This window comes from Anas acuta, chromosome 1 (assembly GCF_963932015.1).
Source record: "Anas acuta chromosome 1, bAnaAcu1.1, whole genome shotgun sequence".
In the NCBI taxonomy this organism is placed as follows: domain Eukaryota; kingdom Metazoa; phylum Chordata; class Aves; order Anseriformes; family Anatidae; genus Anas; species Anas acuta.
In genome coordinates, this window is record NC_088979.1 from 140,932,544 (window position 1) to 140,947,422 (window position 14,879).

Consider the following 14,879-nt stretch of genomic DNA (forward strand, 5'->3'; position numbering starts at 1 on the left):
GTCAAAAGGTGGCGTGTGAGAACAGCCTCATAAACAACAAAGCAGTATGTCAATGGCAAGAATGGGCTTACAGAACAAATGGAAAATGAAGCATTTTGGTCCAAACAGAAGTGTGAATTTCAGTGAAATTGTGTAGCACTGGAGTTAACAAATACAGTGTGCGTATTTCTAAAAGGCAGTACACGTGATGTGAGAAATTACCTACTTCAGGGTGAAACAAACAAGTTGTAATGGTAATTAAAAATAAAATAATAAAACACCTGGTGGATGTGATTGGGACAAGCAGTGCAGCTTCTATAAAGGCAGAAAATCTGTCTTATCAGCTGTACTTCTTTGAAAGTGTCGGCAAAAAATGGTAACAGAGAATGAATGGCCTACCATATCTCAGTTTTTCAAAAAACCTGTAGCAAGGTCCCTCACAAGAGGCTGTTCAAGAGGTTGTAGTTATGAGTGGAACATGAAGTAGCGTCATTGATCTCAAAGGAGCTGGGACAGAAAAGAAAGAAGAGGTTTTTAAAGGTTTTTAAAAACAGGGTTTTTAGAATGAAAATCTGCGAGTCCCACAGTCTCACATCTGAACTTGTCTTGGTGAGCATACCCATAGCAGGATGGCAAAAGAAGCAAGTGAGACTGTGAATCCTGCAGGCACTACACAGTAAGTTCAGAGAGGCCAAAATGGGCGCTGCTGAGGCTCACAAAGCAAAGTGAATCTGCACCATGGTACCAGCAGGGGGTACAGACATATAAAGGGGGCAAATTGCAAGGAAAAAACAGTCTCTTTTCTGACAGGAAGGTGACCTGCCTGGCACAGTGAATATTTCAGTAAAGGTGCCTGGTCAATGACTTCTTGTGCCAAAAAAAAAAAAAAAAAAAAAAAAAAAAAAAGCAAATAAAAGTTGAAGAGTAAGGAAGAGAAATACTGCAAATACGTATTGGCTCCCTACTCTGGCAGGCCAGGTCCTGCTGCGTGTTCAGTATGGGTCAGCAGTCACTGTTTTGTCCACTGACTTCCATGGCACGTTCAAGGTGCTGTACTGAGCCCTATCACGTGTCCAAAGATAAAGGCAACTGCACCCTACAGGTACCACGACTACTGCTCGTCCTCAGCATCGCCCTCCTGGGTTCTGTCTATTTTTCCTGCATCTTATGAAAAATGTTTTCTTTTTTTTTTTTTTTTTTCAAAAAGCTCATCTCTGAAAGATCTGACTAGCAGAAACGTGGCATTATAGTGGATTTGGGTTACAAACATTATCCACATGCCCCTGAGATCAGACGTTTGGGCAGGCACCAGCGCTGTCATCTCCAGCTGTTACCTCCCCTGACCTTGGAGAGTTCACCACTGCTTTTCTTCCCAAATGACTTCTTTATCTTGATCCAATTACTGATTTTATTTCCCAGTGGCACCACTGGTGTCCAGACTCTTAACCCCTGTAGGGAATTCAAGACAGCAGCAGCATTAAATAAAGCCTGTGTTCCATAGCCTGGAAAGCTGAGTGATGCTGCATGGGGCTAATTGCCACTCCCTGCCCTCTGGGGACCCGTTGGGATGCGGGACTGGCTCCCGAAAAGCTTCAGGACTGCTGCCTTCTCCCTGGGGCATCTTACAGGGCTTTTCTTCAAGCTCTGCTCTGGTGGGACTCCAGGGACAAGGGGTGGTGTGGCAGCTAGAAGACCAAGATCCCACCAAGCCGAGTAGGGGTTGTGGAAATGGGGTAAGAAAAGGGGTGAGAAAAGGGGTGAGAAAAGTTAATGATTGCTCAGACCCCTTCAGTTCTGCCTGGGATGATTAAAATCCAAATGCTCGAAGGGGAGTTGGTGTTACGTACTGATTTATACAGTGAAACACCTTCTAAGGCCTGTTGGGAAGAGGCTCATAACCATGACAGGCTACTGGTAGATGATTACCATATGACCTTAGGTAAACTTCCCAGTTTTTTTTGTGTGTGTGTGTATGTTTTTTCCAGTGGAAATGCTCCACCCTGAAAAATTAAGTCCTCTGACATCTGGTAATGCAAGCTAAATGACTGGGGACCTACCCGAGGAGCAGTAAGATGTCCCCACGGACTGCATGGACAGTTCTGTCACATATGGGAGCTGTTTGCTGTGACAAGCCCCATGAACCAGGAGGAGACACGGCAGCTCATATCTAAATTTTTATTATTTATGAGTATTTTATTTACTTGCTTGTAAACCAGGCAGTGGAGTTAGCAGATTCTGAGAAATTCTGTAATGGATTTGTCATGATTTAGTAATCGGGAAAGCCAGAACTCTCATCTGTTTGAAGAAGTCTCTAAAGCAGTGGTTCCTGGATGTAGGGTTGGGACTGTATTTGAGGTTATTGACCCCAAAACATAAATGGGTCCAGAGGGCCACAAACTCCACTTCTAATGCAGGCATGTAAGTAAGATTTGGGGTGTGTATTAGGCCTCTAGACAGACTGGATCAGCTGGAGCAGAAGAGAAATTTTACTTTAAAATTGGAAAATGTATGCCTAACAGCTTCTTTTTTGTTGTTTGCTTTTTTTCTTTTTTTCCCTTTCTTGTGTTTGCAGACTGGAAAATTTCTTGGTGCAGTGGATGGCTCAGTAATGACCCAGCTGCTGAACATGGGCATGTTCAAGAAGTAAGTGGGGGTCCCTGCTCTGTGCTCCTCCTTCCTCAGCTGGTGTGCGGGGCAGAGCGCGTCAGGCTCCTCCTGTAAGCAGGGCAGGATGCACGAGTGGACACATGTGGCACTTAATTTGCTTCCAGAGCTCCTTTAGATGCCCACCCTCTTCCCTGATGTGCTTGACCATCATCACCCCATACCCTGTTTTTTTCCCACCTGCAAAGCCTTTCCAGGAGAGGCTGCCTGAGAGGCCTCCAGAGCTGGCATTTCAGTTGGCTGAGAACATTTCTCTCTCTCCTAAAATACCTCTGGTCACCCCACTGCATCCCCACAGCGCATGTCAAAAGACAATTCAGATTTCTGATGGCTTGAAATTAGGAACTAGAGGGACTTGAGGTAGATACAATTACAATTCTTCAACTTCAGACTCTGCTTTGCTCCTGACCTGTAATTAGGGACATATTTCCTCCTGTGCTGACCCAGTTGCATTAATCCAGGGCCTGTATTTCTCGCTTTTCACAGTCCAGCCCTGGCTAAACAGACAAGACACATTTAAGCAGGCCACTGCATTAGTTCTTCCACGCAGAAACCTTTTTGTAGGATCGGGCCCAAGTAGGAAAAAGCAGTGCAGGCTGGCGTGGGCGCCCTACAGGTGGTTGTGTTGCCCCACAGGTGATTGTGTTGCCCCACAGGTGGTTGTGTTGCTTGCCTTTGACTGCCTGCTTGTTTTGTTTTGCTTCTAGGGTGACGATGTATGACTATCAAGCGATGTGTAAGATACCCTACCACCACCACAGCGGTGCCCGGCCGCTGCTCAGTGTACGTATCTCTCTGCACCCAGCCTTCCCTGCTGGGACTGTCTGTGGAGGCTTTCTTTTAGGACATCCCCAGCACTATGGTGTAGCATATCCACCCAAAAAACTTCATAGTTGTTTATCTTCAAGTGCTGGGAAAGTCCAGACTCATTCAAGTCAGGTTTCTGAGGCAGTGGTGGCCACCGACAGAGGTTTCCAATTTGGCTCTTTATTGGCATGTAGGATCTTAATGAAAATTAAGACCAGGAGGACAGGAACCATACTATGCCAGGCTTCTTCTACTATAAGCTGTGACACCAGGTTGCAGCTGAAATCAGCAGAAATACTTGCACAGGGTGTAGTTTTTCTCAGCAGCCCAAGAGGGAGAGTCACATCTTATGGCATGACATCATCATTTTTTCTAGGAAAAGAATTTTTGAGAAAATATTCCTTTTTAATAATGTTTCACATTTTTTAACAATATGTCAGTTTTGGCAATGGCTATACTGAATCTGGATAGATAAAACAATGTGATATTAATTAAAATACTTGCTTGATCATATCCTTGAGAATTTTGGTTACTAAAAAAAAAAAAAAAAGTCAAAAAATATGGGCTACCAAATCCAGGTGAACAGGGAAGAGAATAAAAGGGTGAACCTCCAAACTTCACCTCTCTCTTCACCTTAAGCAAAATCTTCAAAAAGGAAGAAGTCCATTTTTATAAATACAATGTTCAAAGGAAAAATCAGTCACATCCCCAACCATTTTACTATTTGCTGACTTATTTTGGTTGAAGATAAGCCAGTTAGCAGCAATTGAACATTCTCTTGTGCCTTGTGTTTTGGGCTCGAGGCTGCATGGGTGTGAGTTGTGAGGGGGAGAGATGAAACTTAGCCATGGTTACCAAGAGAAGAACCAGCAGGATCCTCTGCTGAGCAACTGGCCCTGGGACTGTGCTGGGTTTCCAATTTGTAGCTGAAAAGAAGAAAAATGATAGAAGTCATGCCATCTCGAGGAAAAGCTGGATGAAAGCACAGTTCAGTGTAATCAATCAATAGCAGATAGCACTAACTCCTGGACAATGCTGTAGCTTGTCCCAGAAACACCACTTGCAATTGGAATATAAAAGCATCCTGCACTGGTGGTGTCCCATTTAGCCGTATTTCTCTCCTGCTCTGAGCTCTCAAGGTCATCCATACTGGAGAGAACTCATCGAGCAATTACATCTTCAAAGTCCTTCACGCATTTGTGATAAACTCCCTGACCCTGACTGGGAGGGGTGAGAAAATATTATTAGCAGCAAGGCAGCTCCGCTGTTTTTTGATGTATTTTGAGCATTTTCCAGTGATGCCCAGACCTTGAATTTCCAGCCTGTCTTTAGGAGAGCTCTGAGTAGTGGAGGGAATTGGTCTGAAACGTGGGGTCCTGCCTAACAGTTATAAACCTTCTGACCAGGTCCTTATGGTGTTTATGGTGTTTCTTCTCATTTCCTCATTTCTTCTTTCGTTCTCCAGCCAATTTATGCCTTTCTAGCTGCAGTGAAATGGCTGATAAGTGATTTCCTCATGTGAGTACAAAAAGATATGGGTATTTGGGAGGCTCAGACCAGCTGGGGTGAGAGCTGAGAAGGCCACGAGCAGGACATTGCTGTCAGCCTTTTTGTGACAGTCAGCCCGGTGCCTCTCTCCTGGGAGGCAGAAAGCTATTACTATTCCCATTTCACACACGCAGAGGCCCTGAGCAGGTCTGGGACTTACCTGAAGTCACTCAGTACAAAGCGGCAGAGTCAGAAATAGGACTTGGGTCTCTGGAGGCTCCATGCAGGTCCTCGATGCTAAGTCCTCCTCCCTGTCTCATTCGCCCACGATTTGTGAGCCAGGAAGCTCAGATCTGAGTGGCAGGCAAGGGAGAAGATGGGGAGGGGAGGGAATGCCTTGGATCGAGCCCTGGGTTCAGGCTCACCTCAAACTCTGTGGGGGGAAGTGAGAGTAAAAGCTCAAATTAGGACCAAGCTCAAATTGGGACCAAAGCTGCTCAGCTTGCTGGGCCCAGGCTGAAAGCCTGACCCTGAGCATCTCAGCCTGAGAGGCTGAAAAGCCCCAGATCCTGGGCCTTGAGCTTACTGGCACAGCATAATTCAGCCTTGAAGCTAGTGCCAGCTCCCTGCAAGCTGCCTGTGCCCACTCGGGTGGCTCTACAGCGACTGGATCCAGCTTCAGCCTCCGGGGCTGCCACGTTCATCCCTTCTCTGGCGAGGTACCCAGACGGTGTGTCTGTTGTGAAAAAGCCCGCTCAGTTATTCCACAGAATAGATCCCATGATACGGAGACATGCTGTGTCACGCTGAGCAACCAAAATCAAAAAAAACAAACAAACAAAAATTGGAAAAAAATGATCTCCGACTTCCTCTGCCTGAAAATCCACAATAAACATTTTAGAGCTGGTATTTGCCAGGCCACAGAGCCATCTCCCTGCCACCTGCACCCTTCCTGGCTGCTGAAAAAGCATCCTCTGTTCTTGCTCCTTTGACAGCTTCCTTTTGGAGTTTAACATGAGCAGCTTCTGGCACGCCGACAACCTGGCAGACGGTGAGTACGCGGGAGTCCAGCCACCCCTTAGCACGCGAGTGTCACAGCTGCTGGTGGCAGCAGGAACTGCGTGGGGAAGCCGAACCTCATGCAGAAGCTGCCAGCCCATCACATCTCCCTCTGTGGACACTGGACGCCAGCTTCCAGCTCCCAACACCCATCTCCATCCCATCCCCATTTCAAGCTGCCCAAGCAGCAGAGCCATCGGGGGGAAGCCTGTGCAGCTCAGGGCGTGCTCTTCCTGAGCACCTCACCCTGTAAGTGTGTCCATCACCGCAAAGCCCTTCACTTGGAAGGACTTCCAGTCTTTCGTGATGATGGCCCGAGGGACAGGACAGCGCAGGGCTGGAGCAGCAGGCTCCGTGGAGCTAGCCAGAAAGCCTGTAAGGTTCAGCTGAGAACAGCTTCCTTGCATCCTTTTCTTCAGCCATCCCACTGGGTTGTGCTGGATGGCTCAAATAACGCACTGAGGGTCTTTGCTTTCCCACTGGACCCTCTCTGGAAGACAGAAGGTGGTGGCACATGCTCCTACAGGCAAGGGACATCAGTGGCCCAGAGGTGACCCTAAGGCACAGGTGTAGACTGCACATCTACACAGCAATGTAGACGTAATTATTTCTTCCTCGCTAATTATTCAGCACTAACGGCACTTTGAGTGGACACAGAGGACCCTTCCCTGCTAACAGGGGGGTTGAGTTCTCCTGGTGTAACAGGGAACCACTTGTTTTCAGAGAGCAGACAGTCCTTGTAGTCAGAGAGCCAGCGCAGTGCCTGGGTGCTGTCTGTCCTACTTAGCTCCTCCAGAGAGGCTCTCCAGACATGGCACTAGGAGCTGCACATCTCCTCTGTGTGGCCCTGGCTGCTGCTTTAACTTGCATCAGGATGAAGGGAGTGTCCCCATGCAGAAATCAGTGAGGAAGAGAGAGATGAGCAAGTACAGCGCTTCCAATAGCACAGGAGGGACACGGGCAGACATGGTGTCCCTGCAGAGAGCTGTTACAGATGCTGGATGGCTGCAATTGGATTTAATTTTTGCTAGAGGAGATGTGAGGGGAAAGGGAGGGGGTTCTTGCTGCTCCACTACTCATCACCATTTCCTCTTGTGCTTTCCTCATCATTCTTGCATCCCCTCCATGCCTGCTGCATGCCAATTCATCTCTTCTCTGTGCTGCCATCGTGTGAAACCGCCACGTGGCTCCATCTTCACTGTGTGTGTGTGTGTGTGCTGCGCCTCCAGCCAAGGCTGTCTTCCATCACTGTAAGTAGAACCACCGTGTAGCCAGAAGAGGAGGATCTAGCTAGAAATTTTGGCTAGGAGTGACAATTTTATGCTTTTTGGGGAACTTGGAGTAGGGTGTTGTGGTTGCATGGCAGTGCCTGGCTCCATTTCCCCACACTGCAAGGAACGAGGAGATGCTGTTGCTGGTTTAGCTGGCTGAGCTGGTGATGGTAAAGGTCTCTCACTGAGGAGTCAACACAAGAAGGGACACAGCAGCCTCTGGCAGGCACAAACAAGACCATCCCTCGTGGCCACAGCACAGGTGGGCTCTTAGCCACTGGAACAAGGTTTGGCCTTCACTCCAGCTCCCGGCTGCCCCCATCTTTTCAGGCATTACACCAAAACCACAAGCAACTTGTGCCTTCCTGCAGAAAAATCTGTTTGGGTCTTGTCGCCTTCAGATATTCAGAGGCAATTTAAGTCCTCTTTTCCACACCCCGTGGCTTAGCCCCTCTGATGAATACCAGCCCAGCTCCAGGATAACGCAGAATTACTTTCAAGCAGTTTAACTGATAAGTATGTGCTGTAGCTCATAAATCCACTCTTGCAGGCAAGCTAGAAATCCCTCCAGACAGAGTCCAGACTGCGGCTGTGTTTGTATCTCGCTGCTTCCATATCTAGCTCGTGTTTGCTGGTTTGCTCTCTGCCCGGCAAGACGTATGTGTGAGACAGAGATAGAGAAATAGACACTTGGAATGTGCCTTGCTGTGTGAAGGAGAGGAAGAGGAGGAGAGCGTGGCTGGGGATGAAAAACCAAGGGTCCGTGCGTGGGGGAGGGAGTGGCAGGGTGGAAGGAAACCATTGGGGCTGGAAGGAACGGGCTGCACGTGTTGTTAAGAACAGGCTGAAGATTTGTGCCAGGGATGTTAACATTTTCTTGACTGCCTGCCAAGGCTGGCGAATGCAAAACGTATGGCGAGGAGACATTTTCTGGGAGAGAAACTAAGTATACATGTATGTTTATTTGAGGTTATGTACGGAGGAATTAACAGTCGGGGATCTAATGTTCACCCCTGCTGTGTGCACCTCCGGCCCTGCAGCACTGCTCCTATTTCTGCTTCCCAAATTCTCGTGCTTTCTGGAAAGGCGAGGCTGGAGCATGGGCACGATTGATTCAGACTGCACTCCTCATGCAAATCTGCTTCTCAGGGATGGTGAGAAGACGTTTGCTGCCACAGCTTTTTCACTGCTCAGCATCTCTTTTCCCTCTGTGTTTGTAAGGGCTTCTGCTTCTATGGACATCACCACAGGCCTTTAATTAAGCCCAAAATACTTCCAGCCAAGGCACGCAGCCTAGCAAGGAATATTTCTAGAATTCTGGAGCTCAGAAAAGTTTCTTTCTGACTGCATGGTAAAGCGCACAGAGGATAATCAACTGAAATCCGCATTTTGTATTTGTCAGCGGCAGATTTTTTCTCCTTCGTACCCGAGTAAATCCAGTGACTCGGTGCAGATATTGATGATTTATGGCAGTGGGAAAGGGTTCACAATCTGGGCTGCACTGTGTGCAGCAAGGAGCGGCGGCTGCCTTTGCTGCTCGGAAGGACTGGTTGCCAACAAAGTCTTTCTGGAAGTGCAGATGGTAGCAATGACAGCCAGGAATTAACTCACGCTTTGCTATAAAGTTTGCAATTTGTTATCAGCTCCTCCGACTGTTTACTAATCCCCGGCCACCAGACTCTCGGAGCTGCTGATAAGGTTTTGATGTCCAGCCTGTGCGCACAGAGCTCAGCCCCAGCGAGCTGCTGATGGTGTGCGTGCTGCCGGGCTCCTCTGAGCTCCCCAATACTGCTGCAGCTGCATTGCTTCCAGGCAAATTAAGTGGCAGCGGGCTTAAGCATAATCTCTGTCTCGGGTCTTGTCTCCGTGCAGAAGTCAGGGATTTGAAAGTGGCTTATTTTCATTTAGCCTGTGCCAAGAAACTGCTTTAAGATGGTCTGTGCAGGGGCCGTGTGCCAATGTAACCGCGTGGTGCGGGTGATGAGGTTAACCCAGAGCCAGTCTAATTGCCGGCGTCTGTGAGTCCTCCTCTTAGGGACTCAGCCCACGCTGCCAGGGGATGAAGAGCCCCTACAGGGGCCAGCCCTGGTGCATTTCTCATCACTTATGGCCTTGGTCTTATGCGGGAGCTGAAGCAGGGCTGGTGCAGGCCGGGGCTGTGAGTGGGGCTGGGCTGGCCGAGGCTCCAGGTGTGCCCTGGCCGTGGGTTTGGCATCTTCTTCTCTTGTCTTCTCATTAAGGCCCCATCTCAGGTCACCTTTGTGGTTGTCACAGCTGTCCTTCTGAGCAAGAAATGCCACAGCCTGCCCCAAAAGGTGTCTGCTGCTGTGACAGCCCTGGGCAGCACTGCCATGCGAACCAGAGGCTGACACAGCGGGACCGTGATAGTTGGTGGCTCAGGGATGGACACAGGGTCTGGCCACATGCATGTCCCTAAGACAGGCTGTGCCTGTGGCAGTCTGGCTGTAGGTTATGGCGTTAAAGCATTGTTTTCCCACTAGAACAACAAATTAAGGCTGAAGGAAAGAGCTCCTGCCCCGTTCTTCAGCCACCTTTAGTCCTTCAGGAGCTTCACTGGCCAGTTTATGGTCAGCCAGTAGCTGCTCTGAGCCGGAAAGCACTGGCAGCTTTTGTCATCAAAGCAGGAACGGAGATGGTGAGAGGCTTCCTTAGCTCAGTGAGGCCTTGACCATGGTGCAAATTACCCCTCAGGACCATGGACGCCCTCCCAATGCCTTTTTACCACACACTGACCGACCCAAACCTCTGTGTGGCTGCATTTTTCTACCAATATTCGGGACGAGCTGGTGGTCCCCAGGTCAGGGGGGCTGCAGCCCCTGGGCCTGGGGGCCGTGAGGCGAGGCCTCCGTGCCCAGCCCCTGCAGCTGGTGTGGAAATGGTCCTCGTGCTTCTTGTCTGTGCCTCAGCCGCTTCTCCCCTATCCACACAGCCTCACATTTCGATCAGAGACGCTCCCCTGTGTGCCACGGAGGCAGGAGCTGCCTTTGCTACCTCCAGCTGCAGACAGTAATTGCTGGGCTGGCCCGAGTGAGTGAGGCAAGGACTTCGCTGAGCACCCAGAAATGATGCCCTTGCTTCTCCGGGGAGGCTCAGCCAGGCAGCTCAGCTCAGCCTCATCCCAAAATTAGCGTGGGAGCCCCACAGAGGGTGACTGGGGAGGCTCGGCCGGGCCTTCACGGCCACCTTCTGCTCCCCTGTGGGTGCAGGCCAGCCCCGTCTGCTGGCAGTGTTTTCTATTTAAAGACGCTTTAAAAAGCCCTCTGGGGCAGGCAGGAGGGACTCAGGAGGGTCTCCGGAAGGCAGCAGGTGTGGTAGGACCCCCCCAGCAGCCCCACACCCCAGTTTCTGCGGGGAAAAAGGATGGGGAATAGCGGGAGCATCCCTCGCACAGCCTGGGTTTCCCACACCACCTAGTGGGAGCCGGCTTGGCTGCAGCGCCCCGTGGTGCTGCTCCTCACTCCGCTGAGCCCTGCTGGGCACCTGCCTGGCTTGGGCCCCCCTGTCACCAGAGCTGAAGTCCCCCATGTCCCAGGGCAGATGTCCCCATTACAGCTCTCTCACCCTGCCTGTTCTCGCCCCCGCCGCAGCTCACAAGCACAAGAAGCACGACACGCTGCAGCCCTGCGACACGGAGTACCCCGTCTTCGTGTACGAGCCGGCCATCAAGGAGACCAACGGGCTGATCGAGTGCGGGGATTGCCAAAAGTAAGGAAAAACGGCTGCCCTGGTGGCACTCGGACACCATCCCCAGGCCACGTCGCCGCCACAGCACGGTCACGGCCCGAGACGAGTCGCCCGCTGCTGTGCCCTGGGCTGGGGGCAGCACGGAGGGACTGCGACCCCGTCACGGCTTCTCGATAGAGAAGGAAGAGTTAAAGCCATCTGCTAATAAGCAGAGGTGGCTGCAGGAGGAGGGAGGGAGAGTTTAGAAAAAAAAAAAGTCTCTTTTCCATTCCACAGATTTCAGAAAGGAGCTTTTTTTTTTTTTTTCTGTTTTTTCACGTTTCTGGCAAAAGTTTTCTCCTTCGAACATTTTCCTTTTTGCAATGCTTTCAGCTTTCCTTTCTCCCCTTTTTATTTTCCCTCTTTTCTGTTTTCCTACAGAAAAAAAAAAAAAAAAAAAAAAAAGGAGGGATTAGGGGAAAAAAAAAAAAGTGTTAAACCAAAAGCAAGCAAAACGTGGGTACCCTATTTTGCTTTCCGTCTTCATTTTAAGAGAACGAGCAGTCAAAAATAACAGAAAAGTCATTGTGAAAAGAGGCCGTTCTCAGCAGTTGCGTAGCACCGTCAGGAATCGCGCGTGGAAGGGGGAGAGGAGGAGGAAATTTCCACTGGCCCGGCTTTTCCTAGCGGGCTGTGACACAGACCCGCACAGAGCAGGCCAAACAGATCTGGCTGGAATCCCTCGTAAAGAAAAGAAAAGCCTTACCTGCCTTGGGTCTTGGACAGACTGCAGGAAAGAATTAAAGGTCAGGAAAACAGCCTGTGCTCGGCAGCTGGATGAAAAATGGGCCTCGCTGTGCGCCGTCGGGGAGCAGAGGGCAGGTTTGAGAGACACGGACGAGTCCTCAGGCAGGGGGTGACACCGGCGAGTGCACCCACGGGCACAGCAGCCTCCTGTGTGCAGAGCCCCACCTGAGCTGCCCACTCACCCCTCGTGCGTGCACACTCATGCACAAAGCCACACACGGGGCCGAAACACGTGGCTGCCCTTCTGCCCTGCCCACAGGAGCCCTCCAGCTCCCACACAGCCCCTCGTGCAAGCCCTCACACGGATGCCCTCGGGCAAAGGCTTGCATCCAGGCACATCCTCGCCTGCACGTGCCCATCACCAGCCCTTTCTGCTGCTCTCACGGGGAGGGACTGACAACCTTGTGGCTGCAAACCGAAGCTGTGCAGGGAGCCTAAGCACCAGGTGGCCAGTCCCGTCACACAGGTGTAATGCGTGGTGTTACTGAGCTCCTCCAGTCATCACTCACATAACGAGAAATTTAGCAGCACTCTGCCCCCTGAGGAGCTCAGCGCACACACAGCCTGACGTGCTGCAGCCACATGTGTACATGCACGCTGGCTGGGTGCTGGCACAGCTCCCCGTGAAGCCAGGCCTTCTCAGGCACTCCTCTGAGACAGGCTGCCCCACTCCCGTGTGCCTGGGGAGGGCCCCTGCTGGGTTTTGCTTTTTTTTTTTTTTTTTTTTGGTTGGGTTTTGGTTCCGATTTTGGCTTTTCTGCTGGGTGGAGTTGTACTGAGCCAGGTGGGTGCTTCCCGAGGACAGCAAGGTGTGCGCTGCTCCTCTCCTGCCTTCTGCTGACACTCCCCTGCCAAGCTTCTCCATTTCCTTTGGCCTTCTTTGCTAGGGTGAGCAGGGCCAGGCGATGCCAGGGCTGCGATTTCTCTGGTGCTCTCTTTTCCCCACAGGATGTTCGTGGCACAGCAGATCGCCAGCAGCAACCTGCTGCTCCTCGTCACGGATGCCGCCTGCGACTGCAGCATCTTCCCACCCGTGCTGCTGGATGCGAAAGAAGTCAAATATATCCTTCTGCAGGCCCTGGGGCTCTGGGGTGGCTGGGGTGGAAAAACGCGTGGTAATTCCCACGGGGGAAGGGGTGAAGGGCATGGCCCGGCTTGTGGGCCAGCCAGGGCGGGCAGGGGAATGGAATTGATGTGAGGGAGAGGAGGCAACAGTCCAGCTGTGGAGCCCAGCTGTGCTATTTTGCCATTTGTAGCTGGGAGGTGGCCGCCTGGCCCCGGTCCTCCCCTGTCCCAGGGGAAATGCCCCAGGGCCCTGTCTCTGTGCCCCTTCCTTCTTCCCTGCCCGTGTCCTTAACCACGCTGCACACAACGCCTCGGTGAAGTGCGACCGGATGCGCTCGCAGAAGCTGAGGCGGCGCCCGGACACGTGCCACGCGTTTCACCCCGAGGTACGGCAGGTGGGAGAGCACAGGGCTGGGCTTTCCTCCACCCCGGGCACCTCAGCTGTGCACACACATCCCCTGTTCCCGCACACATCGTGTCTATGGTGTGCCCGTCCAGAGACGCAGCCTGGTGGATCCCCCTTCCTCGCAGGAGGACATCACAGTAGTGACACCTGGGCAGGGCTTGAGCTCAGGTGGTGGTGGGCTTTTGGGTTTCCTCAGACCAGCCCTCAGCACGCCTTCCTCCTGGCTGTGCTCCATGGCTTCTGCAGCCCCTGCTCTCCCTCCTGAAAGCGAGGGGAGCACTCGCACCATGCCACCCTGGCAGCATGCACGCTGATACCTTGTCTGCTCTTGTCCCCCAGGAAAACGCCCAGGACTGCGGCGGTGCTGCCGAGCTCTGCGCCTCTCTGACACTGCTCCTCCTGCCCCTGGCACTGCTCCTGCGGTGACACTGCCCGCGGCAGGGACACAGCGAGGGATGGGGCTGCGGCAGGACGGGAGGCAGGGGCACCTTTGGGGACACCCTGTGTGACTCCCTGCGGCTCCAGGAACAGCAGGGGTGGCCGGCATGGCTCAGACACGTATCTGATCCAGAAACATCTCCAGGCGTGGGCTTGCCTGGAGGACGGGGCCGTGTGTGACCTGCCGAAGGAGCAGGAGGTTCCCCCTGCCTGCTGGAGTCACGGCAGGAGCAGCTCGGGTGCGGGCACTGTTCCCTCGGAGCAGCGCTGCCCTGCTCAGGGAGGCTGCCTGTGGTTGTCCGGGGTGAGCAGCCCCTGCCCTGAGCCCGGTGTTCCCAGCCAGGGGACACAGGCCGTTTGTCACAGAGCTTTACGAACAAGGGGTGGGGAGCACCCATTTTTCTTCTCTTTTTGTATGAACTGCTCCGTACCACCTCATTAAAAAAAAAAAAAAAGTGTATTTTCTATAGATGTTGAAGTTTCATCACGTCACGGTTGGTGCTAAACGCAGCCCTACTTCCCGGGAACTCCTCTCCCTGCTGGAGGAGAGGAGTGACTGCGGTACTGGGAGTGAATCAGGCTCCGGAGGGGGGTTTGGTCTCCATCCTGCAGCTCCAGTGACCTTATCAGAGTCAGACGCAGCCGAGGAAGATGAAGACAGTGCAGGAGGAGAAGGGGCTCTGTCAAGCCCGAGTTGTTCAGAGCTCGGGCTCAGCTCCCCGCTGGCAGGAGCAGCTCCCCAGGGCTCGGTGCTGCTGCCCTTGGCGAGGGTGACCTCGCTGTCAGAAGGGATAACGGCCCCGGCTCCACGCAGCTTAACAAATTTGTGTCAGCACACATTGCCCTGCCATGGCTGATTTCAGGTGCATTAATCCACAGCAAACGTGGTCCCGTGAACGGAGCTGTGCTGGGAGAGTCAAGGCGTGAATCACACCCAGCTCAGGTTCTCCAGACAGTCAGTGCACTGGAGGGAACAGGGCAGAGGTGAGAACCCAATTATTTCCTAAACTAATAACTAAGGGTGGAGGTTTGCCTGTGTGCCCTACCTCAAACCTGAGGCGGTGCTGGGTGATGGGAGAAATGTCCCATCGAGTGCCCCCCACCACAGCTGGGTGCATCAGACGCTGTGAGCATCAGCACGCGCTCCCCACCTCGAGTCACGCTACCAAGCTCGTGACGGAGCGAAGGAGGTGACTGGCCCTTCAGGTATG

General features: G+C 52.1%; 1 protein-coding gene and 1 pseudogene across 1 annotated transcript in view; one reads left to right on the forward strand and one right to left on the reverse strand.

Annotated features, from left to right (window-relative positions):
- The window catches only part of CACNA2D4 (calcium voltage-gated channel auxiliary subunit alpha2delta 4), a gene marked incomplete at its 3' end in the record, with an annotated part of 105,701 nt that extends 92,861 nt beyond the window's left edge, over positions 1-12,840 (forward strand). Inside the window, exons 31-37 of the mRNA XM_068697036.1 lie at positions 2,552-2,622; positions 3,351-3,426; positions 4,916-4,968; positions 5,934-5,989; positions 7,227-7,247; positions 10,877-10,994; positions 12,708-12,840. Of these exons, the coding sequence (XP_068553137.1) occupies positions 2,552-2,622; positions 3,351-3,426; positions 4,916-4,968; positions 5,934-5,989; positions 7,227-7,247; positions 10,877-10,994; positions 12,708-12,840 (528 nt within the window). The remainder of the gene's footprint in view (positions 1-2,551; positions 2,623-3,350; positions 3,427-4,915; positions 4,969-5,933; positions 5,990-7,226; positions 7,248-10,876; positions 10,995-12,707) is intronic.
- On the reverse strand, positions 7,713-9,821 carry LOC137850032 (uncharacterized; annotated as a pseudogene).
- Positions 12,841-14,879: the final 2,039 nt, after the last annotated feature.